We start from the raw sequence: 25,584 nt of genomic DNA, 5'->3' as shown, positions 1-25,584 counted from the left end.
ATGCTCACTGATACATTCCACACGCTGGGGACCAGCAAGTCATGGCAACGTGATTTGCTGCCTGCACCCTCATCCGCGCTGTGTTTTCACATGAAGGGGGCAGAGCACACAGGAACCAGAGCTCAGGCAAGGAGAGCTCTGCAGTCATGGGGGGTGGGGGGGTCGCAAGTCTGATACTGAGCAGCACAGAAGGAGCCACCTTGGCTTCTCGCTGGCCCACCCCCTTTTGCAGGCTTTCATGTAGATTCATAGATACTAAGGTCAGAAGGGACCATTCTGATCATCTAGTCCGACCTCCTGCACAGCGCAGGCCACAGAATCTCACCCACCCACTCCTACAAAAAACCTCACCGATGTCTGAGCTATTGAAGTCCTCAAATCATGGTTTAAAGACTTCAAGGAGCAGAGAAGCCTCCCTCAAGTCACCCATGCCCCATGCTACAGAGGAAGGCGAAAAACCTCCAGGTCCTCTCCAATCTGCCCTGGAGGAAAATTCCTTCCCGACCCCAAATATGGCAATCAGCTAAACCCTGAGCATATGGGCAAGATTCACCAGCCAGATACTACAGAAAATTCTTTCCTGGATAACTCAGATCCCATCCATCTAATATCCCATCTCAGGGGATTAGTCCTATTTACCCTGAATATTTAAAGATCAATTACTTACCAAAATCCCATTATCCCATCATACCATCTCCTTCATAAACTTATCAAGTAGAATCTTAAAACCAGATAGATCTTTTGCCCCCACTGCTTCCCTTGGAAGGTTATTCCAAAACTTCACTCCTCTGATGGTTAAAAACCTTCGTCTGATTTCAAGTCTAAACTTCCTGGTGGCCAGTTTATACCCATTTGTTCTTATGTCCACATTGATGCTGAGCTTAAATAATTCCTCTCCCTCTCCTGTATTTATCCCGCTGATATATTTATAGAGAGCAATCATATCTCCCCTCCACCTTCTTTTAGTTGTAGCAGAGTGGGACTCCAACACCAAGCATGGAGAAGCGTGGAGTGGGACGCTCATGTGGACAGTGGAAACCAGGAGGGTCAAAACAAGCCATCTCTTTGGCCCTGGGAGGGACTTGAGTACAGGGTTCTGGGGCCAGGGAAGAGGAAGCAGAGCAGTCTGGGCAGTCGTCTACTCGGAAGGAATCTGCCCCCTCGCTCAGACCTGTGCTCCTTTGGCACTCAGGGAGAAATGGAGGAAGTCTGGCCCCTCCCTCTCTCTCCTTGGCCTTGCAACCGCATCCCAGAACAGCCCTAACTGAGACAGGACCAGGGGCTGAGAGTTCCCATCCACCCACACACAACCAACGGCCCCCAGGACTTGGCAGCAAACCTGGCCTAACTCCGTGGGGCAGGCCCTAGACGCCGCGATGCACGCCACCATGCAGGAGGCCCAGTGCTCCACAGCAGCTGCATTTCAGTTCGAACAAGGTGATTTTAAATCAACTAAGGAGGACAGTAAATGGCGCGATCAGTGCTTGGAGCCTGTCTCTGCCGATTTTCATACTCAATTCAATTTAATGTCTACACTTCTGCTTTCAATGTACAGGCACTGTGGCATTGGCAATACAGCACTACATCATCAGAAGGGAGGTGGGGGGACGAAACAGAAGAGTGGGGACAAGCTGAGGGTTTCAGCCCCCAGGGAGGGGGGTTGAGGTTGTGGCATAAGCACTAGCTGGATGTGTCTGCTACAACGATCAGCAGAGAAATAGTTAATAGCATTGACAGTTAAATTGACAGTGAGATGCACCGCTGCTCGCCCCCCTTGGAGCAATCAGTTCAGTCTGTCTGCAGGCTCAGGCAGACAATGCTCTAGGAGTTACGGTCATTTCTCTTAACACAACGGCTAGAGACACAACGCACCTTTGCGTGAGAGCTGAGGTTCTGCAGGCGCATAAATACAGACTGCATGGGCCCCTCCCTATAGGAAGCTCAGCTTCCTAACCACCATCAGGCACTAGTTCTAGCCACTCTGCCACCAGTTCCCACCCAGTTCCTCTTCACCAGCGATCGGATTTATCTGGCACTGTGGTAACTCGACACTGCCCAGCCTGCCTTGTAATGAATCTAGATCCGAGCCTGGCTAATGCTTGTAAGCATGTCTGAAGCTGTTTTCCAAACAGGGTGATGGGCAGGCATGGCTGTGACACTGCATCCACACTCAATGTGGGGACAGGCTAAGAAAGCCCAATCCAGATTCTCTAATGGGGGTATCTATGGGAAGTTTTTAGTTAGTGAGGTTGTTAGAAAACCATCTGCCTCCCTCACCAGTCACTGAAATCAGCCTGAATACGGGCTAGCTACCCCCCGCCTCCTCCTCCGGAAAATGCTGTGCCGGACCATGGCTATTGCTAGCATGGCTGCGTGCCCAGGATGGACGGGGCCAAAACAGCTCAGTGAGCTGTAACGACAGGCTCTGCAGGGCCGGGTCGCCCGAGCCCAGTCCTCTGGATGGTGAAAGGGCCGGGACCTAGTCACCTATCCAACAGGCTAAATAAACAGTTCTGCCCCCATTTGTAGGGGAGCAGCCAACTGGGCCAGGCTGGAACTCTCAGGGAGTCAAAGGCTGGGCCCCTGGGTCACTCGGTAGGCAGCTCCCAGCATTGCTGAAACATTCTCATTGGATTCCTAAATGCCCAGTTACCCACCTCCTCCCTTCTCCCCTGCACCTTCCCTGCTCTGCTGGCCGACTGCTTGGGAACAGCTGCTAGTGCTCCCAGCCTTCCTCTTCAGAACACGGCCTGATTGTTCCAGGGTCGGCAGTAAAACCCAGCGGCTGTTGGTCTTCTGGAGGATGGACTCCCATTTGCCTCCCTGGTGTTCCCCTCTGCAAGCGGTGTCCTGATGAACCCTGCGCACCAGACCCCATGGTGACCCCGCGCTCAGAGCAACCAGCAAAACGTGCAGCTGGCCCAGTCAAACCTAGCTGGCTTTTCCTGCCCCTGGCCTGAGACAACCCCATGGCAGTTTTCTCCCACACCTTCCAGGGCTCAAAACAGCTACGTGACATGGCTACAGCAGGCCGTGGTCATGAGACAGATGCACAGGTGCACACCGCCCTCTCGGCCTGCAAGACGGGGTTTACAAACCCACTCACAATTCCCCAGACATTTCTTAGCAGCTAACCTGTCCCTAGGGCCTTGCCTCCCATGTCCAGCCAGCCCAGCAACTGCTCTGAATCCCCCCATATACACCCTGCTGTGTAACACCTTTGCTCAAAACTATTCCAGGGAGCCTCCTGCAGCCAGCATTGGAAAGAGTCCTTGGGTGGGCGTTACACATTTCCGTTACCCTAGTGCTTGTATCCCCAATCATACCACTCCAGGATCAGCCCCAGGGGAACAGCTGCTGCAGCATGAGCAGAAGAAGGTCCCATATTCCACATCTGCCCATCTCTGCTGTGGCAGGCAGCACAACCAGTGAAAGGAGGGGGGTGAGAAGTCCAACATGCTATAAATGTGCATCCCGGATGGATGGATGGATGTGCAGTGCTGCGGCACAGAGAATGCATCAGCTGATTCCTAGAACTGCTTCAGGACACATGGCAGGGAGGGTGCACAAGAATGCTCTGGTGCTGGCTGCACATCAAGCCTTTGTGAAGCTTCAGGGTTCCCTGACCAGTACCCCACAGTCCAAAACAGCCCACCAGCTACCAGAAGAAAGATAAGACAATCTGCAGGTGTGTGCACACAAGATTTACATCTGGTTCCCACACAGATAATCTGCTTCCTGCCCTGCAGTCAGGCAGCTGGGCCCCCCTTCCCTTTGCGTCCAGCCCCAGGGCTGCTACGAACCTGAGACATTAACGGAGAAGTAGGTGGTCTCGCTCCCTGAGGGGCTGTTGGTCATGCAGGCATAGAGCCCTGAGTCCTCAGGCACAGCGTCCCTGACCTCTACCTCCTCCCCAGTGATGCGCGTCCGGTTGTTCTCTGCCAGCTGGACCCCATCTCGCACCCAGTTGATGCTCTGGACATCGTCCCGTAGCCGGCAGCGCAATTGGAGGAGGTCGCCAGGGTGAGCCGAATGCGACTCCACTTCAATTTTCGCTTTGGGCAGAACTGGAAGAGTTAGGAGAGAGAGAAAGAAAATAGAGACAAAAGGAAACCACGCTGTGAACGGATGTTTATTGGGGTTTGCGCGTCCCACGGGGAGTCTCCTGTGCCACCTTCCTGCAGCGACTCTGCAGGCCAAACCCTGCTCTGGCACGCAGGTCTCCGCTTTCCACATGTGGCTCTCTGGAGAAGCAGCGTTGGGGCACAGTGTGACGGGCCGTTGCCTTTTAATTCAGCTGCGACGATCGGCGCGGGAAGCAGCTAACAACAGCTGCAACGGGGTGCCATGCTTGCCAGGCAGGTGGTGGCATCCTGACTTGAAGACGGCATGGTGCGAAGGACAATTCAGCTCACCTACCTGTTAGCCTGAAAAGCACAGCAGCTAGCAGGCCTGTCACACAGCCCAGAGAGCAGAGGGGAGAGGGGAAAAAGAGGCAGAGGTTAAAAGCAACTGCAGCAGGATTAAGCATTTCCCCTTCATTTGATAACCCAGACATTAGCAAGGAAGTTGAGGCTGTTAATGCGCCCTTTGACCTTTTACCAAGCATCACTCAGCCCAGCCCCTGAGGGTAAGAAAATACTTTGGCCAAGGTTTTGAGAAGTGAATTTGGGGGCTCAACTTGAGAAGTCTCGAAGAGGCCTTGTTTTCAGAGGGTGGGTGCTGGGCGCTTTCTGAAAATCAGGCCCCTTTAACGGGGTCTTCAGTTGGGCACCCAAAATTGCAACTCACTTCTGAAAATCTTGGCTTGTGCATGATTCTCCCCCCACCCCAACCCCCTAAGAGCACATGCAGAGGCTGCCCTTGGGAACACCACGCTCTGCCCAATCTCTCCCTTCCTGCAAAGCTCAGAGAAGGCAGCCAGCAAAGCAGGCCAGGTTTCATGCTGCCTGATTACCACTTCGCTTAAAGCATTTTAAGGAAGGGGGAGGAGGAGGAGGAGGATCAATTAAGGGAACTGCATTAAGGCAGAGGCTAAAGTGATAAATGCTTTTGTAACAGCGTCCTGGCTGGGCCGGGTCAGCTCAGGTGAGCGTCCAGTTGAACAGATGCTGGCTGGAGTATTCCAAGTTTCCAACTCTATTAAGATGGGAGAATTGCAGCTGCCATCAAATGCAACATTTGGTTTAGCAGCACAAAGATCCTTTCTCTTCACTCCAAGACTCTCCAACTCTACTTGATCTGTTGTCTCCCAACTACATTAGAGCCTGTCTGAGCAGGTGTGGGCTGGGGGGCTGGGCCCCGGGTACTGCCTTTTAAACCGCTCGGTCTTGCAGGGTCACTGTTCCAAGATTCCTCTCCGGTTCCTGCTTTAGAGAACACCTGACACAAAGGTGTAGCTGAGGAGCAAGGCTGCAACCTCCGAGTATATGAGAACAGACAAAGCCCTCCAGAGGTTTCACGTGCAAACCACCTACTCTGCACCTCCCGGCTCCAAGCAAAGATTTAAACGCCTCGCAGCCCTGCTGGCTTCAAAGCCACTTGATATGAGTCCAGTCTGGAAGCAGCTCATTCTACCTACCTATCATTTTAAAGCAGTGTCGGCTGAAACACACAGAGACCCACTCGTGCACACTCCCAGACCCCGAGCTCTGCCTCGGGGAGCAGAGTCTCAAGGGGAGTCATTGCTTCTACAGACACTAGTCACCTACATGGTGAACTGTCATGATGGCCTCCCGCAGAGAAGTCTTTACCCCTGCAGAAGTTCAATCTCTCTTCATACAGCTGCTCAAGGCATTACAGCTGGAAGGTCTTGGGGAGTTGCAGGGCCAGGAACAAAGGGGGAGGGAGGGAGGATTTCATAGGAGATACCCACCCTCCGATGCCAAACAAATCACTGCTTTAGCTTGGTGCAATACCTGGCAGTGCACTTTGTGAAAGCCAGGGTGTCTCTCTGGGGCATGGCCTAGGTGTCCACGGCTCCATAGGCTTGGTTCAGCTCACATCCAGTGTTGGAAAGGACAAGAGCATGCCCCTCCCGCCTGCTCCCATCCCCATCAGCCCTGTTCGGGTTCCAATTCAATTTGGAGGCTTTTTCCACCAGCGTGATATTGAATCCAAGAGCAAAACGTCAACTGGATTTCCTCCGTGTGTCAGACTTCCCACAGCTTCCCCAATGCCTGAGTGGCATTACATACTCCCAGCCCCAGTGCTAGGCTAATTTATCAGTGCACTCATCCATCAAATAGGCAAGAGCTTTCTGGTAGATACTGCTAGAAACTTACAGCAGTGCCCCTTCCCCTCCCCCAGAGAGGAACTCATGAAGAGACACCAGTGGGAGCGCTCTGAGCATTGGCATTATCCCAGCATCATGCTCAGAAAACCACTTGTTCCCAGAGCTTGAGACTCGGGCTACAGCGTCTGACCCCTACAAGCATGACTCCGTCTGCTCCATAAGTATAGGTAAGTCGTTTACAAGAGATGACTTACCTGCCCAGAACCACTGGGGCTGGGCACTTCATACCCTGCAGCCATCAAACACACACACACACAAAAACCTGGGCAAACAACTCCAGCGATGTAAGCACAAAACAACACTGAAAAAAGCTTGCCGAGGTATTGATTGCTAAGTGCAGTTTTCTTCCCATGCTACCCTGGGGTGTTATCCTGAATTGCAACATGGTTTTGCCCCATTCACAAAGTTACACCAGTTTAACTTAAATAAATTTTTAAACTACCACGCTGGTGACACTCCGTGTGTGGACACTTATTTCAGTTTAGCGTAAATGAATTTCTAATTACTTTAGCTAACACCTCCCCCTCCCCCCCCCAGAGGCTTGCATTGGTTTAAAAATCACACCTTTAAACAGTGCAACTTCAGGGCACGGACTGCCACTATATTTATGTACAGCACCTTGGACAACAAGGCCCTAGTCTCTTAAGGGCAACTGTAATACAAATAATATTTTAGTATTTAAAAATGAAAGATCCATTTAGAGGAACTTCATTTTTCTCTGCTATAGATCCTGTCTTGTTTTTTGTTGTTGTTGTTTTTTAGGCATTTCTTTATTTCTTACACATATGAGATGCTTTGGGGGGAAACGTTTAAGAGAAAACAGCCAAAATGTTTTCGTGATTTTAAAAAAAAACTTGAATGAACTGTTAGTTAGGAGGAAAATTCACCGTCCCCCCAGCAGTGCTGTCAACCCAAACCACCAAGGGAAGGGTGCCAATTGCCTCAGAAGTTTATCAATAATACAAATAAAACGTTTTTTAATATGGGAGTTTTAGACTGACAGCAACCCTTTGAGTAATCAGGGAAAGCCATCTTGCTTTCCTTGATCTTGTACAACCTCATGAAATGTTCATTTCTAGTAGCTCTGGCATTTTGTGTTTCAAATTATTAGTTGCAGGCACCTTACAAAGCAGATTTCCAACCCAGCTTTGTGCTCAGACACAAAGGGCTCTGCAGTATAATGTTGTGCTTTTCCCTCCTTTCCAACAATAACAAACAACAGACCAACAACAAAAGAAATCTCTGCAGAAAATGATCCCATCTCACGAAAACGCCTCACTCCATCGCATCAGACATAAGCTGCTTGTCCTCACTTTCAAGGGCATGTACAGTTATCCCCCACACTTGTCCTCTCTCACTCTCTACTGAGATGTCTACTCTCCTGCCTCTGATCAGCCCATGATTCTGTCCTCCATCACCCACTTGCTAAACTTTCAAACAAGCAGCCTTGTGCTTTCTTCCACTATGCCTCAGATGCTTATAAATTGCTCCCCAAAGCTATCTCACGATCCACCTTCAAATGCCTCCTTAAAACCTCCTTTCCCACAATGTCTATAAAAAAACCTGACAAGCCAAGGCTGCTGGTGAGCTGAGACCACAGTCCATCATGTTGACCAACATTGTCTCATTGTTTCCTGTACTCCCCTGTTGGTCCATGTGATTGCTCATCTCTTGTCTTAGATTGTAAGCTCTTTGGGGAAGGGACTGTCCTTTTGTTCTGTGTTTGTACAGCGCCCAGCACAATGGGTCCATGGCCAGGGCTCCTTCGTGCGATAGTAACACTAATAATAAGAAGACACTTTCCCCGGTTATCTTTTTTGCCCTGAAACTGTGTTAGCATCTGTTCTCCAAGTGGGGTAAGCAGGGTACAGTTTAAATCATATCCATCTCATGCAGTTATTTCTTTTAGGAAAGGATCACCTGGTGAAGGCTTGTGGCCTGGTTTTTTATGTCTCTCACTGAAGCCACAGAGGAGCTGTGAGCACTCATCCCCTCTGCAAGCCAGGCCATCTTGCTTTGGTTTTGTGCCTTGCTTATTGCTGATGTTACTTAGCCTATGAGGTTTTTCTTTGTCTGTGAAAGTCCTGCTAGCATTTCAGTCTAAGCCCAGCCAGTGCTCTGTGCATCCAGGGATGTGAGGGAGTCAAAAGCTTTGATATGAATCAGTCTTTGAAGTTTGGAGTCACACCCAGAAGTGCCATGGACTGCTCCAATATTGCCAGCCACAATTATTGTGCAATTATTTGGTCGCTGCACTGCTGGGAGATTTAGAACAGGGATTATTAGACTCTTCAGATTCCCAGTTCATGTTGGAGGTGTTCTCTTCCATTAAACAAATTCTGGGACCGTAAAAAGCAACTCTAGCCAGGAAGAAAACATTCCTGTTCAACAGGCCAGAGCTAGTACAAATCCTCTGCACTGTGTTTGTGCTGGGGACCAGGGCAAAGCATTGCCTATAAAACTGGCCTGTAAAGAATTTCAAGCAAGCTTGGTAGCAATTCTATGATAGTCTACGATAGTCTGCAAATCCTTACACATGTCTCAGCTGGACCTATAGAACCGGTGAGAAGATTGCTCGGGGTGTGGGGGGAGAAATCTGGGGGAGAACAAAACTTCAGGACAATTTACAATCAATCAGCTTTATCTAGTATCCTGGGTCAGCTGCATGCAGAACCCCAGGTATGCTATTTTTCACACGGGTGTTTGATGCATGAACATGGGTACAGGACTGATGAGGACCCACTGCTCTCCAGGCAGGGATCCTGACGGTGGGTTCAAGGCTTCACATTCTAATGGGGTTAGAGGCTGCTTTTTTAATTTCAGGCTCTTGTTTTTCTTTCTCTCTGGGAGGGGCTAGAACTGGGAGGAGGTTAGCCATTAGCATGGGAGTGAGGGCGAGATTTCGTTTCTAAATCAACAAAGCCCCTCCCCCCATCTCCTTAAAGTCAAAGGCTGTTTTACATTAACTGCATGACCACGGGGGCTCAAAGTGCAGAGGTGCTGGATGGGATGGGCAGGGGTTCTCTCTGAGTTGGAGCTGATGAGCAAGGAGAGTCAGGAGGCAAGGCAGGCCGCTGGTAACCCAGAGCACATCTCTACACTTAGGAGCAGAACTGAAAACAAGACCTGGTGGGAACGCTTGGAAAATGAATTCACAAGCTAATGAGCATGTTCAGGGTAGCTAACCTCTATGGAAGGAGAGGGGCTGGGTTAGAGACCCAGCACCCAGATAATCCAGCAAGGTCATGCGCTTCCATTGGAGGCACAACGAGGGGTGGCGGGAGGAGAGTTCTGGCATCAGGGTAGCTTAATTTTGATGGGTTTCAGAGTAGCAGCCATGTTAGTCTGTATTCGCAAAAAGAAAAGGAGAACTTGTGGCACCTTAGAGACTAACAAATTTATTTGAGCATAAGCTTTCGTGAGCTACAGCTCACTTCATTGGATGCATTCAAGAAGTGAGCTGTAGTTCACGAAAGCTTATGCTCAAATAAATTTGTTAGTCTCTAAGGTGCCACTAGTCCTCCTGTTCTTTTTAATTTTGATGGCAGCTTATTCACTTATGTCCCCTTCATGGCTCTGGAAGCGCAGTCTGGGTGCTGCAGCTAATCCGAGAGGTGGATGCAACTACTTTGGACAAGCTGGTGGCATCCCAGCAGAATGCTTGCCATGCTGAAAACAACGGCAGCTTGGCCCTTCCAGGGCAGACGGATGGAGTACCTTTAAAAGGAGGCGAGCTCGGGTGTCTTAGGAACTGCCGGCCTGCACTTTGTGTGTGCACTCTACAGCCTCCGGGCCAGGGTGGAGGAGCGGTCAGGGTACGGGAGGGACAGTTGTTCATACTGGGAATTGCTGGAGTATGTCACACGGGGATGTCTGGCTGCCTGGCACTCAGAACCTTTGGGCAACCCCGCAGTCCCTTGAAGGGGGCATGGAGCAGAGGCAGACCAGGGTCCAACTCAGGAGACAGACAGATGCTTTCGGCAGTGGGTGACAAAAGCTGGAAACACATTTGACTGGGCTTCTGCTCTGTCCCCTGCAGTCCCATCCCTGCTGTAGGTTGGGCAAAAAACAACTCCTGAATGCTTTCCCTGACTAGTAACCATTCCTGCAAGAGGCTGGCGACCGGCCCTAGGCAGCAAGCAATCAGCGGGAGCTGAATTACAGGACCAGGCAGCCCATGAGAACATTTGGCTTGCAATTCCCACAGAAGTCTCTGAGCCCACAGCTCCCCACCCCCTCCCCTTGGGAGAGGCCTGCCTGCTGCTATGTGAGCGGTGATGCTGGTTTGTCCTTGGTGCATGTTAATTAAGGTGAGCCTGTTTGATCACTGGGCTCTGTCGGGCTGAAATGTCTCTTTCATACACACTACTACTCTGTAACTTAAAACAAGCCAACAGGTGCAGCTCCTCCAGGGGGGGACAAAGCCGCCGGCTGCTAGATTGCACTGGGCGCTGTTCAGCTTCTCCTCCGGCACCAGATCAAACCCAGAACAAGCAACCCACTCTAGCAAGGGCTTAATAAGCCAGATAAACTCCCCGCTATTCTTCCCAGACCTTTGTTTTTCTCCCTTTGTGCAGGGAGGCACTGAACAGGCAACCTGGGCAGCTCCCGGCAGCAGAGAAGGAGTCCCCCTGTAATGGACCCAATGGTAGTCACTCCCGCACCATAACTCAGGGCAAGAGGCAAGGCTTCCCAGCACCAGACGTTTGGGAAGAGCTGGGGGGAACAGAAGGAATATCAGAGTTAAAAAACATTTTAAGCTACATAGGGCTGCAGTGTGGCATTCCTCTCCCTTTGCCTAGGTGAGGGCAGGAAAGATGGGGAATCACTGCCCTCAGGAGAGTGGGGAGACCTGGAGGTGCTATTGTGCAACACCAGTCAGAGAAAAGCTACCCACCCCACATTCATCAGGTCTCTCTTCGCTGGGGCAGTGCTACACGTAGACTCAGGAGCTCCACAAAGGCCTCAGCTCTCAAGCACCAGCTGTTTGCCACAGCAACTCCACTTAGACCTGACACTCCCTAGTCTGAGGTCTGGGAGTCCAGGGATTTGTCAAGACACTTCCTGAACCTCAGTGCCCCTTCGGGAAAGAAATGCTTCACCCAGGAGACCCGCAGCCTGCAACCCCAACACTGTGACTGCATGGTTAACGCACAGCCAGTCATGTCCCTTTTAGCTCTCCCACAAGCTAAGCAAGGACTGGCTTGGTCACAGACCTTGGATGGGAGATGGCCTAGGAGCTGCAGAAAGTGGTGCTGGCTTATGGCACTTTCTGTCAGCATGGGCGTTACCCGCTATCCTAACCAAACTCTGTAATTGGCAAATAAATTCTGCCTCCTTAAATTGCCCTGTAGTTTCAGTCAGAGTGCTTTGCACTTCCTGTCCTACAATCCTTGAGCAGGGTTAATGTGCACTGGTAGGTCGCTGATGCCTTATACCCCAGAGGGGAATCAACCAGACTTCCCTATCTCATAGGCTCAGTTAACTCCTTTAGAAGTGCTTGGAGAGCCTTGGCTGAAAAGGCATGAACTATAAGAGTCCAAATGTATTGTCACCCAAACTGCTATCTGAAATATCCAGCCTTGAGCTGCATTTCCTAGATTCCAAAGCCAGAGGGGACTGCTGTGATCACCTAGTCTGGCCTCCTGCATAACACATGTCAGAGAAATTCCCTGAAATAATTCCTAGGACAGAGCTTTTAGAAAAACATCCACCTAGTTTTAACAATCGCCAGGGGTGGAGAAGCTGCCACCGTCCTTGGTAAATTGTTCCACAGGTTCATTACTCTCACCATTAAAAATATGCATTTTATTTCAGTCTGAATTTGTCTAGCTTCGGCTTCCAGCTATTGGCTCAAGTTCTATGTTTCTAGATTGAAGAGCCCTTTATTACATGTTTGTTACCCAAGTAGCTACTCTCAGGCTGTGATCAACTCACCCCTTAACCTTCTCTTTGTTAAGCTAAATAGATGGAGCTCCATGAGACTATCACTATAAGGCATGTTTTTCAATCCTTTAATCATTCTCGTGGCTCTTCTCTGCCCCCTCTCCAATTTATCAACATCTTCCTCTAATTGTGGGCACCAGAAATGGACACAGGATTCCAGCAGTGGTCACACCAGGGCTAAATGTAGAGGTAACATTTAAAATAATTTTTTTCATGAAAAAGCTGCAAGCTGTGAGATTATTGACGTAACTGTACAAACCCAACTGCAGAGCAATCCTTCAGTGGGCTAGACCAAGAGAAAGAAATAAGAACGCCAGATCCTTTACATTAAACTTTTCCTTTTTTGAATTCCAAGTCTAAGGATGTAACTTGAGCTTCTGGAGGGAGGGTCACCATTCCTGGGCTAGGGGCTGCTAGTGAGGGAGTGACAGCCTGTGGGGAAACCTGACATCCCTGGCTAGAGGAGGGGCAATTCTGGCCCAGGTGGAATGTGTAATTGCTTTGAAACCAGTCTGAAAAGTATACGCATGATGTAACGTCCCAGCTCTCCGCAGCTTTTATTACTCTGAAAGGGAACTAAGAACTGAGTTTAGTCTGGCAAGTTCAAGCCAGATGGTAAATGTCACTAAGTTCATATAGCTGTCGTTAGCTTTCCGAAGAGCTGGCCTCCTTCAGGGGGAGGGTGAAGGGGAGAAGAGAGAAACAATTTCATAGCAAGTAAAATGTTCATTGCCCCCAGTCTTAAAAAGAGCAAGAGGAGAAAACTCTTCACAGGATTAAAGAGGCCAGAGCCGCAGGAGAGGCACAGGGTAGGAGAGTTGAGGGAAGGGAGCAGCGTAGATTAACCTTTAGCCCTTCAGTATTCAGCCAGACTCTTAATCCAGCTCTTTTTTTTAATTTTGTTTTAATTGTCTTTAAGGATTTTGCATGCAAATGGCCCTGGGCCAGACTAGGCCATCGGAATGGAGAAATTCCGCATTCATCCCTCACAAAACCGGTGCAAACTGCTGTGTTTGCCAGAGTGATTGCAATAAAGCAGCCAACAAAGAGATGCAGGGAACAATAAAGAACTGAATGGCTTAGATCAGCAGGTCCTCTCGCCGGTTGCCATGGAGACCCCCACCAGGGCTTACTAAAGGTATTTCCTGAAGAAAGAGTGCACACATGCCCACCAGCTCTGCTAATCCCAACAGGAAGTGCTTACCAGGGGAGGTGGGGATTGGCTTCTTTCTGATTTCAAAAGTTTCTCTCTATTTTTTTTGGCCATTCCTTAAGGCTGCCTGTGGGCGTGCTGGGGAGGGGGTCCAGCACCGGTCCACAACACACTTCCCAAACACCCCACCCCCCACCCCCGGCACGTTTCTGTTGTTATGATTGCCAGTGGATCCCTGGCTGCAATACTGCGGCGGGCAGGGGGCGGCTCCATCTTTCAACTCCGAAGTCTCCAGCCATCACCTAGGCCCCAGCCCCTGCCAAACTGTGATGAGGAGAAACAGCTTCCCTTGTGCAGAGCACAACCACAGGAGCTATTGTCGCTCACAAGAGGAGAAGCCACCTGTAGCTTGAAAGCTGAGGCCCGTTCTCGCAGGAGTGGGGGAGGGAAATACACAGGCCCCACGGGCAGCAGCCCTCCTCTGTGCAAAGCAATGGCTCAGTGTGGGATGCACACATGGCTCAGTGTAGGAGTCACTGCTCTGTGGCGCTGCACCCTGCTCTGAACTAGCGTCCCTTGACGGGTGCTGTCGGGGCGGCGGAGGAGAAAGCTGTGAGGAGCTGGCAGCAGGGGAGCTTGTCCCTTGTGGCCGTGCGCAGGTGGAGTTACACCTTTAGAGTTAGCTACGCTGACCCCCCTCCCCTCCCCTGGCAAACGCACTGGCGAGAGGCCTGCCTCTCAGGCTCAGCTAGCCTGGCAGAGCCTCCCCAGCTCTGCTGCTCAGCAAAGGCAGAGTCAGGCTGGAGCCCAGAGGCCTCCTGCTCAACTGACGCAAACTGCTGAGACTCCACTGACTGCCCCAGTGGACGGGCTGGCCCTGGGATCCCGCAGCAGTGCCAGGTGCGAGGGGGTTGGGAGTCTGTGTCAACCCAGGCAGGCTGAGGGCTCTGGCCCCAAACCCCTTTTCAGTGGGGACTCTGATTTGCAGAGACTGGTCAGTCTGAACAGCCTCCCTATGTCTTGGCGACACGGCAAGGGGCCGTGCAACTTCAGCTGGTATTCAGCGCCCCTCAGAGCTCTCCTGATGCCTTGGATGGGAGCCGCCCCGCCGCATCTTCTCACCCCCGCTCCAGAGACGATCCCTCTGCTGAGACTCTCCAGCCCCGCTGAGCCTGGCACCAGCACAGCCGTAGCTGCTCCCTGAATTCCCAAATCTCCCCCAGCGTTGGGGGTGGAGGAGGGAAACAGGTCAGTCTCCCGCACCCCCAAAATCACAGGGCAAATCCAGTGCCCCCTTCTGTAACCGGCCGGGTCATGCACGGAACTAGCGGAGGGTGCAATAGCTGAGATTTCTCCTGATACCTCTCTGCAGCCCCAGCCCTGCCAGGTGCCTTGCCCGCGTTCACAAGGCCTCCCTGTTCCCATTCTGCAGTGCGAACCCAAACTGCTGCCTGGCCAGGTTGGAAGGAAGGAATGCAGCCTCTCCCCCATCAGTCTCCACCTCCCTTGGACAACATCGCTGGGGAGAGGCGCATCACCCGCTGAGAGCCTTTGGTTTACCCAGGCTGATGCTGAGCTGGACTGGGACACTTCAGCCATCACTCTTCCTGACGTGAGGGCTCCATTCACCACCTGGAGCTTCTGTCTCGTGGGGATCACGAGCCCCTAGGTCCCAGGGAAGGAGCCTCATGAAGAACCAAAAGCTAAGCAGCTCCCTCTTGAGAGGAGGAGACACGCATGCCCAATGTCGAGAGCGTGATTGCTAACCAGGGCGGGAGGATATTGGACCCCAAGCACATTTAACTCTGGCGCCATGGCAGCTCTTTCCTCTCCACAGCAGGGGAAAGCCCTCTGGGATGTATCCATTATCTCTGGAAACCACTTGAAGTATGAAAAGACCCTATCTATGCAGCCCCCAACAGCAGAAATAACTCCCCACCTTTTCCTGTTGCAGCATCTTCTCCTCCCACGGCCTCACAGCAATTCATGGATGTTCATTCACTCCGCCTGGTGATGTCCCAGGCGGGGATTGGTCTCACCCACCACTGAAATGCTGCCACCTCTGGGGAGGAATGTGGCAGCTGTTAGCACATTAGGCCCAGAAGAAGAGAGTTTGATGGAAGTTTATAAACATTCATAAAATCAACATGCCTCATAACAGTGGTGACTCCACAATCCCTGGGGGAAGGAAGTTAATACATTTGTCCTCCTGGGATTCCTACATTTTGTATGAGATGAAGCAGCATTTAATTAATGGGCATCTAAGTGTCTTTCCGAAGCCAGCCAGAATAAACCTGTGCTATTCCCCTGGGATGCGAGCATCCTCCTCCAGATCCCTCCATCCACTGGGACCCTTTGGAGAAGGAAGGCTACTCAAAATAAAAGCTTGCACTGAGCTCTCAGGCAGATACAGCAACCCCTGGCTGAGCCGCTTTCACTCCTCTTCCCTTTGCGCACTTGCTATGGTCCTGGCAAGCAGGTGCAGCATTAAGGAACCCTGAGATGGATCCTTTTAGGGCAATCATTCCTGGCTTTTCTGTGAAACATTAATTCCAGGCCTAGAGCTTTACCTGGCGGGACCTGGAAATGTGCAGCCTTGAAGGGGATATCCCAGTGAGGCCTTTGTTCTCCTGATGTTTATATTGGGCGAAGGGCTGCAGCAACCTGTCCCACCTGCATTGCACAGGCAGGTGGGGATCCGGTGTCAGGAATGTTGCTGAAGGAGGGATGCCAGCCCTCCTGAGACACTGCAGAGACCTTGAAGACCTGCCTGTTCCCAACAACACAGTGTCTGTGAAACACCTAGCACCAGAAGGGCCCCAGCTCTCCCCTCTTCAATAGGGTGCAAATGCAAAAGTCACCCAGCCTGCTGACACCTGAGGGACATTCAGAAGGGAAGGAACCATGCAACTGGCACTTGCAAATGGTGGAACTTTACATAACAAACAGATCGGAGCAGTTTCCCAATACACCTGGACAGGCTTAAAAAGGGAGTAATTCAAGGCTGATCGTTAAGCCAAGAGGCCTGTGGAAGGGAGATGGGGCAGGGGGGAAATTTCCCCATGTGGAGCCCATGCAACCAAGGCAGAGATAGGATTTCATCCAGGCTTCAGAATCTAGCAAACCCACCGCAAATCCCTGGGTCCCATCGCCAGCTGAACAATGGAATTAGCCCAAAGGAACAGGCCAAGCAGTAACAAGGAAGGAGACGGGGGGGGGGTGGTGGAAATCAGTGATTTAAAACCCTTAAGGCAATTCCAATCCACTTCCAAACGCAGGATACCCTGCCCACTTACAGCTCTGTCCCTGGGCTTTGCTCAGATGCAGCCCCATAGAAAGCAGGGAACTGTGACTTGTTTCTGGGCTCTTCTGGGAGCCAGGAGGATGCTCTGCTACTTGCTGTTACAATTTATAATGGTTTAAAATTAATTGCTCATAGCAGGTGCCTTTTGGTCCATGACACACGCCATGAATCTCCTCCCTTGCATCTCTGACTCACTGCTCCTTGTGGGCAGAGAGGAGCTGGGGCACTGACTCACAGCCACAGGTACCGGGTTGCAAAGCACCAGGAGTCTGGGAGGAGGAGCTGAGTGAACTCCCTGGAAACCCTCCAGCCCAACACAGCTTATGTTTTATATTCTCAGTTCCTTGGGAGCACAAGAGAAACCACCTGCACTAAGTCCATTAACAAGCTTGCCCAGACTTCTTCTCTCACCACCTCTGGCCAGGCCAGGCTGCATTGGGACAGGGGCACTGAGAGGCGGTGTCTTCAGCAGCACCGCTCTGCCATCCAGGATGGGTTTGCTAAGAGAGCAGGACCCTTCATCTTTTATCAGGACTCTCCATTCCTTCTTTCTCAGTGAAGTGTTGGATTGGCAGCCTGGAGAAGAGAGGTGGGGTCCAGGCTGCAGGCAGGGAGGGGAGAGTCCAGGACAGGAGCTGGGGAAGAGGAACTCTGCTCACTGTGAACATCTGGAGAAAGGGAAGCAGGTGAAAGCTGTTTCCCAGGGTCTGTCTCCTGGGTTCTCATTTTCCTTTTATTTCTCTACCTGTTTCAACATCCACCATGATTTCAACAATTTCCATCCCACCATCAACCTCAGCCTGGACCAGTCCACACAAGAGATCCACTTCCTGGACACTACGGTGCTAATAAGCGATGGTCACATAAACACCACCCTATATCGGAAACCTACTGACCGCTATTCCTACCTACATGCCTCTAGCTTTCATCCAGATCATACCACTCGATCCATTGTCTACAGCCAAGCGCTACGATATAACCGCATTTGCTCCAACCCCTCAGACAGAGACAAACACCTACAAGATCTCTATCATGCATTCCTACAACTACAGTACCCACCTGCTGAAGTGAAGAAACAGATTGACAGAGCCAGAAGAGTACCCAGAAGTCACCTACTACAGGACAGGCCCAACAAAGAAAACAACAGAACGCCACTAGCCATCACCTTCAGCCCCCAACTAAAACCTCTCCAACGCATCATCAAGGATCTACAACCTATCCTGAAGGACGAGCCATCGCTCTCTCAGATCTTGGGAGACAGACCAGTCCTTGCTTACAGACAGCCCCCCAATCTGAAGCAAATACTCACCAGCAACCACACACCACACAACAGAACCACTAACCCAGGAACCTATCCTTGCAACAAAGCCCGTTGCCAACTCTGTCCACATATCTATTCAGGGGATACCATCATAGGGCCTAATCACATCAGCCACACTATCAGAGGCTCGTTCACCTGCGCATCTACCAATGTGATATATGCCATCATGTGCCAGCAATGCCCCTCTGCCATGTACATTGGCCAAACTGGACAGTCTCTACGTAAAAGAATGAATGGACACAAATCAGACGTCAAGAATTATAACATTCAAAAACCAGTTGGAGAACACTTCAATCTCTCTGGTCACTCGATCACAGACCTAAGAGTGGCTATACTTCAACAAAAAAGCTTCAAAAACAGACTCCAACGAGAGACTGCTGAATTGGAATTAATTTGCAAACTGGATACAATTAACTTAGGCTTGAATAGAGACTGGGAATGGATGAGTCATTACACAAAGTAAAACTATTTCCCCATGGTATTTCTCCCTCCCACCCCACCCCCCACTGTTCCTCTGATATTCTTGTTAACTGCTGGAATTAGCCTACCTGCTTGTCACCATGAAAGGTTTTCCTCCTTCCCCCCCCTGCTGTTGGTGATGGCTTATCTTAAGTGATCACTCTCCTTACAGTGTGTATGATAAACCCATTGTTTCATGTTCTCTGTGTGTGTGTATATAAATCTCTCCTCTGTTTTTTCCACCAAATGCATCCGATGAAGTGAGCTGTAGCTCACGAAAGCTTATGCTCAAATAAATTTGTTAGTCTCTAAGGTGCCACAAGTACTCCTTTTCTTGTTTCAACATGGTGAGCAGAGAGGTGAGATGCAGCCCAGCTACTAACTGGATTTCACTGCATCTTAAATGCTTTGATTTCAGGCAAATCCCATAAGATGCCAGCTGTCCCCCTCCATTAAAATTGGAGTTTTTTAAAACAGTTTGACCCCAGAGCGACGAACATGGTGAGCTATGTGCCTTGGAGGGAGCAGGTTTTCTCTGGGATGATGCTACAAGCTCACGAAAGCTTATGCTCTAATAAATTTGTTAGTCTCTAAGGTGCCACCGGTACTCCTTTTCTTTTTGCGAATACAGACTAACACGGCTGCTACTCTGAAATCTGGGATGATGGTAGCTGCTGAGATAGCTGTGCGTGTCCCTTACCAATAAATCTTCTCCTGTTCGTTTCCAGTGCACTGAAGTGCGTCCCCTGACTCTGCGCAGCCTACGGAGAGGGTGGCTGCGGTACCCCAGCCCCTCCGAGGAGTCCACTGCCATCAGTCCAAGCGCAGGAGACTTTGCCACAGGGCAGAGGAACTTTTTCTGTTGTTTGTAAGACTCCAGTGAGGAGCTGCTGGGATAAATCTGATCCCTCTGCCTCCCTTGGGGGAACTGCGCGTTGTAAAAACAGTGCCCCAGCTGCTAAATATGATCTCTGACCTCTGGCCATGCACTGCGCGATAATAGCTCCCCCCACTCATCTTCTTCCCCTGGAGCTCAGCAATTAATCACAGCACCAGACACAAACCATCACTCGCTACATCCTGCTTCAACTGGCCTCCTGCAACTGCTGGCTGAGCTCTGCTGGGCTCAGAGACACCTCCCTGGTCAGATCTTGGGGCTAAGGGGAACCCAACTAGCTCCCACAGTCAGAAAGAGTGGCCAGGGGAGCTAGAGCTGGGAGTCACTTTTCTCTGTCCCAGGGCATATCTAGGGCAACTCCGAAAAGTCCCTGGTGTCCCCTGCGATTTACACCAGTACGGGAGAGGAGAGAGTGGCCCAGCGAAGAGCAGCTCCTGCCGGGTTCTAGGGCAATTCCGCAGCAACAGAAACATCCCCAACTGCTCTGGAGCAACTCGCCAGCCCCTGAAGGGAGCCAGCCCTGGACAGGCCCATGCAGGAGTCTCACTTGACTCCAGCCAGTCAGCGAACATCCACTGCCCTGTGAAATTCCTTCCAGCTTGTTGACTTTGGGGCTGTGGCTGGCAGGGTGGGAGTGGAACTAATGGGAAAGAAATGCGGAGGGAGAACAACACCCAGAAAGCACTGCCGGCAGAGGGGGGCAGACGAACTCCAGTGGTGCCATCCCAGAACATGCAATGCCACAGCTCCTGGGGGAGGGGGCTTGCAGGTACCGGTTCCAGTTCCCATTGCACGCTCTGTGGAGCTGACCCATCACGCTGCAGACAGCCAGGCGACTAAGGTTCCCATTGGTGCTGGCTTGCCCCAGAGCTGTCCCTTACCTAAGCCCCAATACACCTGCCATCCTGCCACTCCGGGTCACTCATCGATGGAGCTGGAACTGCAGAGTTAAGGAACAAGGATTACAGGAAATGTGTCTGTGGAGGCTCCACCACCCACAGCAAGGGCTTCATCTGCCTGACTGCCTGGAGATGATCCATGGAACTCTGTGCTGTGGGTTTGAGGATGATCTTGCCCCCCTGCCAAAAACACCCCCTGGCAGGGGATGGGGAAGAGTGAAGGAGCCTTAACTTTCCAGGAAAGAGCCATACAACAAGGCTGGAAGATTGGCTTCCTCTCCCACTGCCCACTGGCAGACAGCCACGAGATCATGCTCCCTGTCCCCCTTCGAGAGACCCCTTGCAGATGGAGCTGGGGGAGCTTAGCCTTTTAGCCAGCTGGGCTAGTGTCTGCAGTAGAAAATGGACATGCCTTCCCTCCTTGCTACCAAGCGGAGAGGGGATACAATGGAAGTGCTGGCCACAGGGCACTCGTGCTGCCCCCGTTCTAGTGGTGGCCACGATGCCCTGCAAAGCCCACAGCATTGGTCCAGCTGGATTTAAAGTGACAGGCCAACTGGACACTGAGAGGCAACACTGCAGCGAGCTCTCTCAGCAGCGGGTGGCCCAGGTATCTAGCAGTTCTGGGGGAGCTGAGGCCCATCGCTCAACTCCTCTCCATGGGCCGGCATGTGGGGCAATGCACAGGGCCTCAGGGGGGTGAGGGGAAAGGGCAGCATGATTCCTTGCAAAGCTCAACTCACATGCTACTAGCAGAATCTCTGCCCTAAGGAAAGCACAAACCCCGAGAGGGAGGGAGGAGGAGTTGGAGAGGGAAAGAGGATTAAAATACTAAGGGAAAAAAAACACCCCAAAATATCCCCGGGGAAAGGCAAAACAATGGACCTCTAGCCCCCTGTGGGCATGCTCAAGAGAGGATGGATGGGCAGGAGGATCAGGCACTGGACTGGGACTCTGGAGATCTGGATCCTGTTCCTGGCTCTGTGCTTCTGAATTGGACAGTGCTTGATACCACGATGCCAGGCACAGTACAAACCCCAGAGCGTGAGGCTGGAGCTTTTGGCATACGCTGGGCACACGGATTAGAGAGGCCTCAGGCCAGGAGCGTAAATGGTGGATGAGGACACGAGCATGTTGGGGAAAATAAACCTCTGTGAGTTTCTGCAGGTTTTCATTTAACCTGAAGACAAAGACTGGCTTTGTGAGGGAGACCGAATCTGCTCATGGAAATACCTGGACTTTCCCCTGTAACTAGATGTTTTACCACCTCCAAATTTAGGGAACTATAAAAGGCAGCAAGTGCCCATTAAGATTTTATTTGCTGCAGATTTTTCAACAACTGGTGGGAGCTCTGACAAAGGCAGAATTTCACCAGGCTCAACGAGGAGGAGGGCTGGAGACTTAAAAACCTTCCTTTCCTGCTAAAGCAGACGCTGCTCTCCCAGCGAGAGCCCTGGGGATTATTACATCTCTGAGAAGGGAGTGTCAATGCCTCTAAAACAGATGTAAACTGAAACCCTCTAAACATAAAAACCGGAGTCCAGAAAAGCTTCTGCCTTTGCAATGCATAGGACCCAAGTGCAGTCACTCGCTGTTCCCCAGGTGACACCTACCAGGCCCGCAAAACACTGCACTAGTTAAAAAAGAAACAATTCAGTCGCCTCCCTGTCGCCCATTCGCTCACCATTAAGACTCCGGTGGGCCTTGCACACCCTGACCTGCCCAGCTGCTTTCTGCAGGGCCAGAGGTCACTGGCTCTGGGGCTGGCAACCCAGCACATGGCCTGTGGGCACAGGAAGGAAACGAGAGTGGAAGAATCTCCTCCCGCAGCAAGCCCAGCCAGCTCCACCCACCAGTGCCCACAGCCTGGGCAGCTGCTTCAAAAACCCAAACTAAAAGGGGAGGAAATGATCGGGACCCGTTCTCCTTCCTGGCCTGTTAATTGAGAACCGGGTAGCTGCCGCCACGGCCTCGCACGGGACAGCAGCAGTGAGTCCCCACCGGATCCAAAGCGTTCCACAGACGTACTGAGCTCAGTCTCAGCTCCATTGGGCGCTAGGCAGGGATCCTTGTGCCCAACTTCCAGACACACAGACGGGAAGGGACCTGCCCAGCACGAAGCACTGACCCAGGATAGAACCCAGGGACCTGCTGGTGTTGTTCAAATGGGTGCCTAAAGTTAGGTTCCCAAGTCCTCCTTTGGCACCTAAATAAGCAGCCTGGTTATCCACAACACTGAGCACTCAACAGCTCCCACTGCAGCCACAATTTGCCTACCTGTGCCCTTAGCACAGGGCTCTCCCTCCGCCCAAGAGCTATCCTACACTGCCTGAACGCACCTCTCCGGTTAGACCGCAGCAAAGGACACAGAGACCCCGGATGAGATGCCAGCCTGGGGGAGAGCAGGCTTTCCAAACAATCCTGCTCAGGCTGTTCAAATCCCCTCCTGGCAGAGAGCAGTGCAAAAGGCAAGTAAAATGTTTGTACATGCGCATCTTACTGACCCTCTTCTACTGGATATTTGAGGGTCCATCCCCACTGGGAGCAGGACCAGGCTAGGTACAACAACTTCCCAATGTGGAGTCCACGTGGACAGAGAATGGTTTTCTCTGTGAACAGCCTCCTAGTGGGTGCCAAACGACAGTCTCTGCCCCCAGCAGGGTTCCTCACAATGGCTGTATCAATGTAGCAGTGCAGGTGGTGCTGGGAAAGGCTAAAGCTCAGTGCCCATTTTCTAGCCGCTTGCTCTGACTGAACTGCCGCTCAAGAGCATCTGAAGACAACGGAGCAGACTGGGGCAGGAAAAGGGGAAGGGGACTCTTCCCTGGAATCCTCACTAAGCTCTCAGAAGCTCAACACAGCCCCGTCACTCCAAACCCGGCAAGCTACATCCCATGTACCGTCACGGCCTCCACGCCCCATGGAGTCAGTCTCTGGGACTAAGGAGAGCCAGTCCTGCACCACCCCTCACACGCCTGGGGGAGTTTCCGTCATATTCCAAAGCTCTCTAGGAAACGTCTCCAGGGATGGGTGGCTTTCTAAGCAGAACCCTGTTTATTCAAGACAACTGCATATTGGAGAAGAAAAAAAAGAAGCAAAGGAAGTTAAAATGCCAAGAGGAGAGTTCAAAGTTTGCCATGTTTTGTGGCACCTCTGGGCTCTGTGCTGAGGTAGCAATGGTGGCCTCTGGCTCCAGAGCCAGTTACTACTGCCTGGAAGGCAGTACGGGGTCGGGAGTGCCAGGATGCCAGCTCCTGGGCTTGCATCATCCTGTAGGGAAAGGTGAGGCCATTACCATGCACGACTGTTGTCAGTATCTCTCTGTAGCGTTCTAGAGCTCCCATCACTGGGACACATTGGTGCCAAAATCGGTACGCTAGCCAGAGCACCACGACTGTTCATGCTTTAGGCTTGGATTTGCAAAGCAGCCAAAGGGGGTTAGGCACCCAAATCCCATTGAAATTCAGTGAGAAAATCCCAGCTTTATTCACCAACACAGCTCGCTTGTGGTACCATACACTTCATGTCGTCCTGACCATTCCAGCATTGCTGTGTTCCCCTAGGGAGCGGGAGTGCTGGATACTCTCCCGCAAACAGCAGCCACCATCTGGTTACAGCCCCGTTCCTCCCCTCCCAGCCATCAGCCGCAGACAGACAAACCCACCAATCACTGCAGAGAGACATCAGCACTGGGAGTTCTGCTCTTTATCCTGGGGCATGTGTGGAACAATTAGCCCCCATGGTAGGCACATGAAATGGATGCCAAGCACACAATACCTTGGGATTTTGGAGGGAGGAAGAGGATGGGTGGAGAGGGGGAACAATGAGTCCTAAAGACAGAAATGCCCCACAGAACATTCTTGTGTAGTTCACGCCAAGATGCAGTACGTCAGAATGCCTGCATGTTGGTGACTGGTCTGTTTATTCTCTGCCTCGCCGTGGGGAAAACCCAGGCTTTGAAATGCTCTAGCGTTACTCAATGTTTGGGGGCTGCCTGCAGCGCCCAGGCTGGCATTGGTCCAGGCCGATTAACATGTGGCCATTACACCTCAATATGCCACTGGGTTACAGAAAATTACAGGGGGAGAAGGGAAACACAAGCCTCCCAGCCTAGCTGGGGAGAGACAGGTTCCCATGGGTCTCATTCATAGCTCCTGGCAAAGAGCAGGGGAGGGGCTGTGACTGGTAATAGCAGAGTTGCTTGTGAGCCAAACCCATTAGATACCCTTTAGTAACAAATTGTGATTAGAGACAAGTGGGAAGCTCTAGTTTGGGGGACCTGGTCTGTAGCCTCAGGAAAATGCCACTTCAGCTGTGGAAGCCCATGCTGCAGCAACGGGCTGAGTTAGCACTCGCTCTGCTACCACCCAGCAAGTGTGTTGGCAAAGCTTGGGAGACCTGAACAACCATCAGAACTTGGGCCCTAGGCAGCACCAGGAGCACCAGGGACTTCTGCCAAAGCCAGGAACTCAGCCAACCCGCTGACACATGACAGACAAGCAATGGGCAACGTTCCCCAGTTCCCCAACATCTCCACGCTCTGCTCCTTTTTGGAATGGTGCTTTCATCACACACACTAATGGCCAGTTGAGACCAGACCGATTACCCACCATTCATGTCACTCAGGACCCAGACCAGAGCTCTAACGCAGTTCTCAGGTGAGGGCAGGCTAGTGCATTCCCCTGCTGAACCCCTCTATCCCCAGTGCTGCCATGACCACAAGTCAGTGAGCCGTTTACCATGAGTTATTCTAACGCCACAACACAGACTCCCTGACATTCAACGCAGACTCCCCAGCATCCTTCAAAACAACTAGCCAAGGCAAGGCCGGTGCCTGTCTCGTTAGATAATGGGGGAAGTCACCACACTGATCTCCAACTACAGCTCATCAGAATGAGGGAAATGATTGCCATGAAACAGAATCAGCTCTCCCGCAGACAAGGAGGAACTACTATCAGCTTTGAAACAACCTGGTCAACATTTTTCATTGCACACATTTTTTTTCCAGATGAAAAATGGCCTTTTTTTTTTTCAAAAAAGTTTCTTTTGAATTTTTCCCCTTTTTAAGAAACATTCTCTTATTTTGTTTGTTTCGAATGGCAATGTTCCTTTGGCAATACTTCCCGTTTCCCAGCCAGCACCAGCTGGCGGCTGCTGAGACGTTTTTGCAACTTCTCGGCTCAGGTAAGCCTGTCTTCCCTTAGCACAAGCACAAACCGTTCACTGCAACAGCCAACATACTCGCTGATAGCGTTTCTGCTGCAGGACTTCAAAACAGGCTGTGCTTGTTTAATAAGAAAGTCAGAGAC

At 51.4% G+C, this 25,584-nt stretch overlaps 1 protein-coding gene across 9 annotated transcripts in view; it reads right to left on the bottom strand.

The window, feature by feature from the left end:
* Positions 1-25,584, bottom strand: part of FGFR1 (fibroblast growth factor receptor 1) — an 87,840-nt gene that overhangs the window by 48,596 nt on the left and 13,660 nt on the right. For 6 of the 9 annotated variants that reach the window (XR_006277109.1, XM_043502998.1, XM_038384575.2 and 3 more), the window contains one exon: positions 3,804-4,067. The exons of the other annotated variants lie outside the window; for them this stretch is intronic. Coding sequence is in view for 5 of the 6 variants with exons in the window: in XM_043502998.1 (XP_043358933.1) it covers positions 3,804-4,067 (264 nt within the window). In the remaining variant the exon portion in view is untranslated. The remainder of the gene's footprint in view (positions 1-3,803; positions 4,068-25,584) is intronic. 9 annotated transcript variants of the gene reach the window in all.

The sequence above is a fragment of the Dermochelys coriacea genome, chromosome 26 (genome assembly GCF_009764565.3).
Source record: "Dermochelys coriacea isolate rDerCor1 chromosome 26, rDerCor1.pri.v4, whole genome shotgun sequence".
NCBI lineage: Eukaryota > Metazoa > Chordata > Testudines > Dermochelyidae > Dermochelys > Dermochelys coriacea.
The sequence above is the reverse complement of the archived record's forward strand: the minus strand, read 5'-3'. Positions and strand labels throughout refer to the sequence as shown.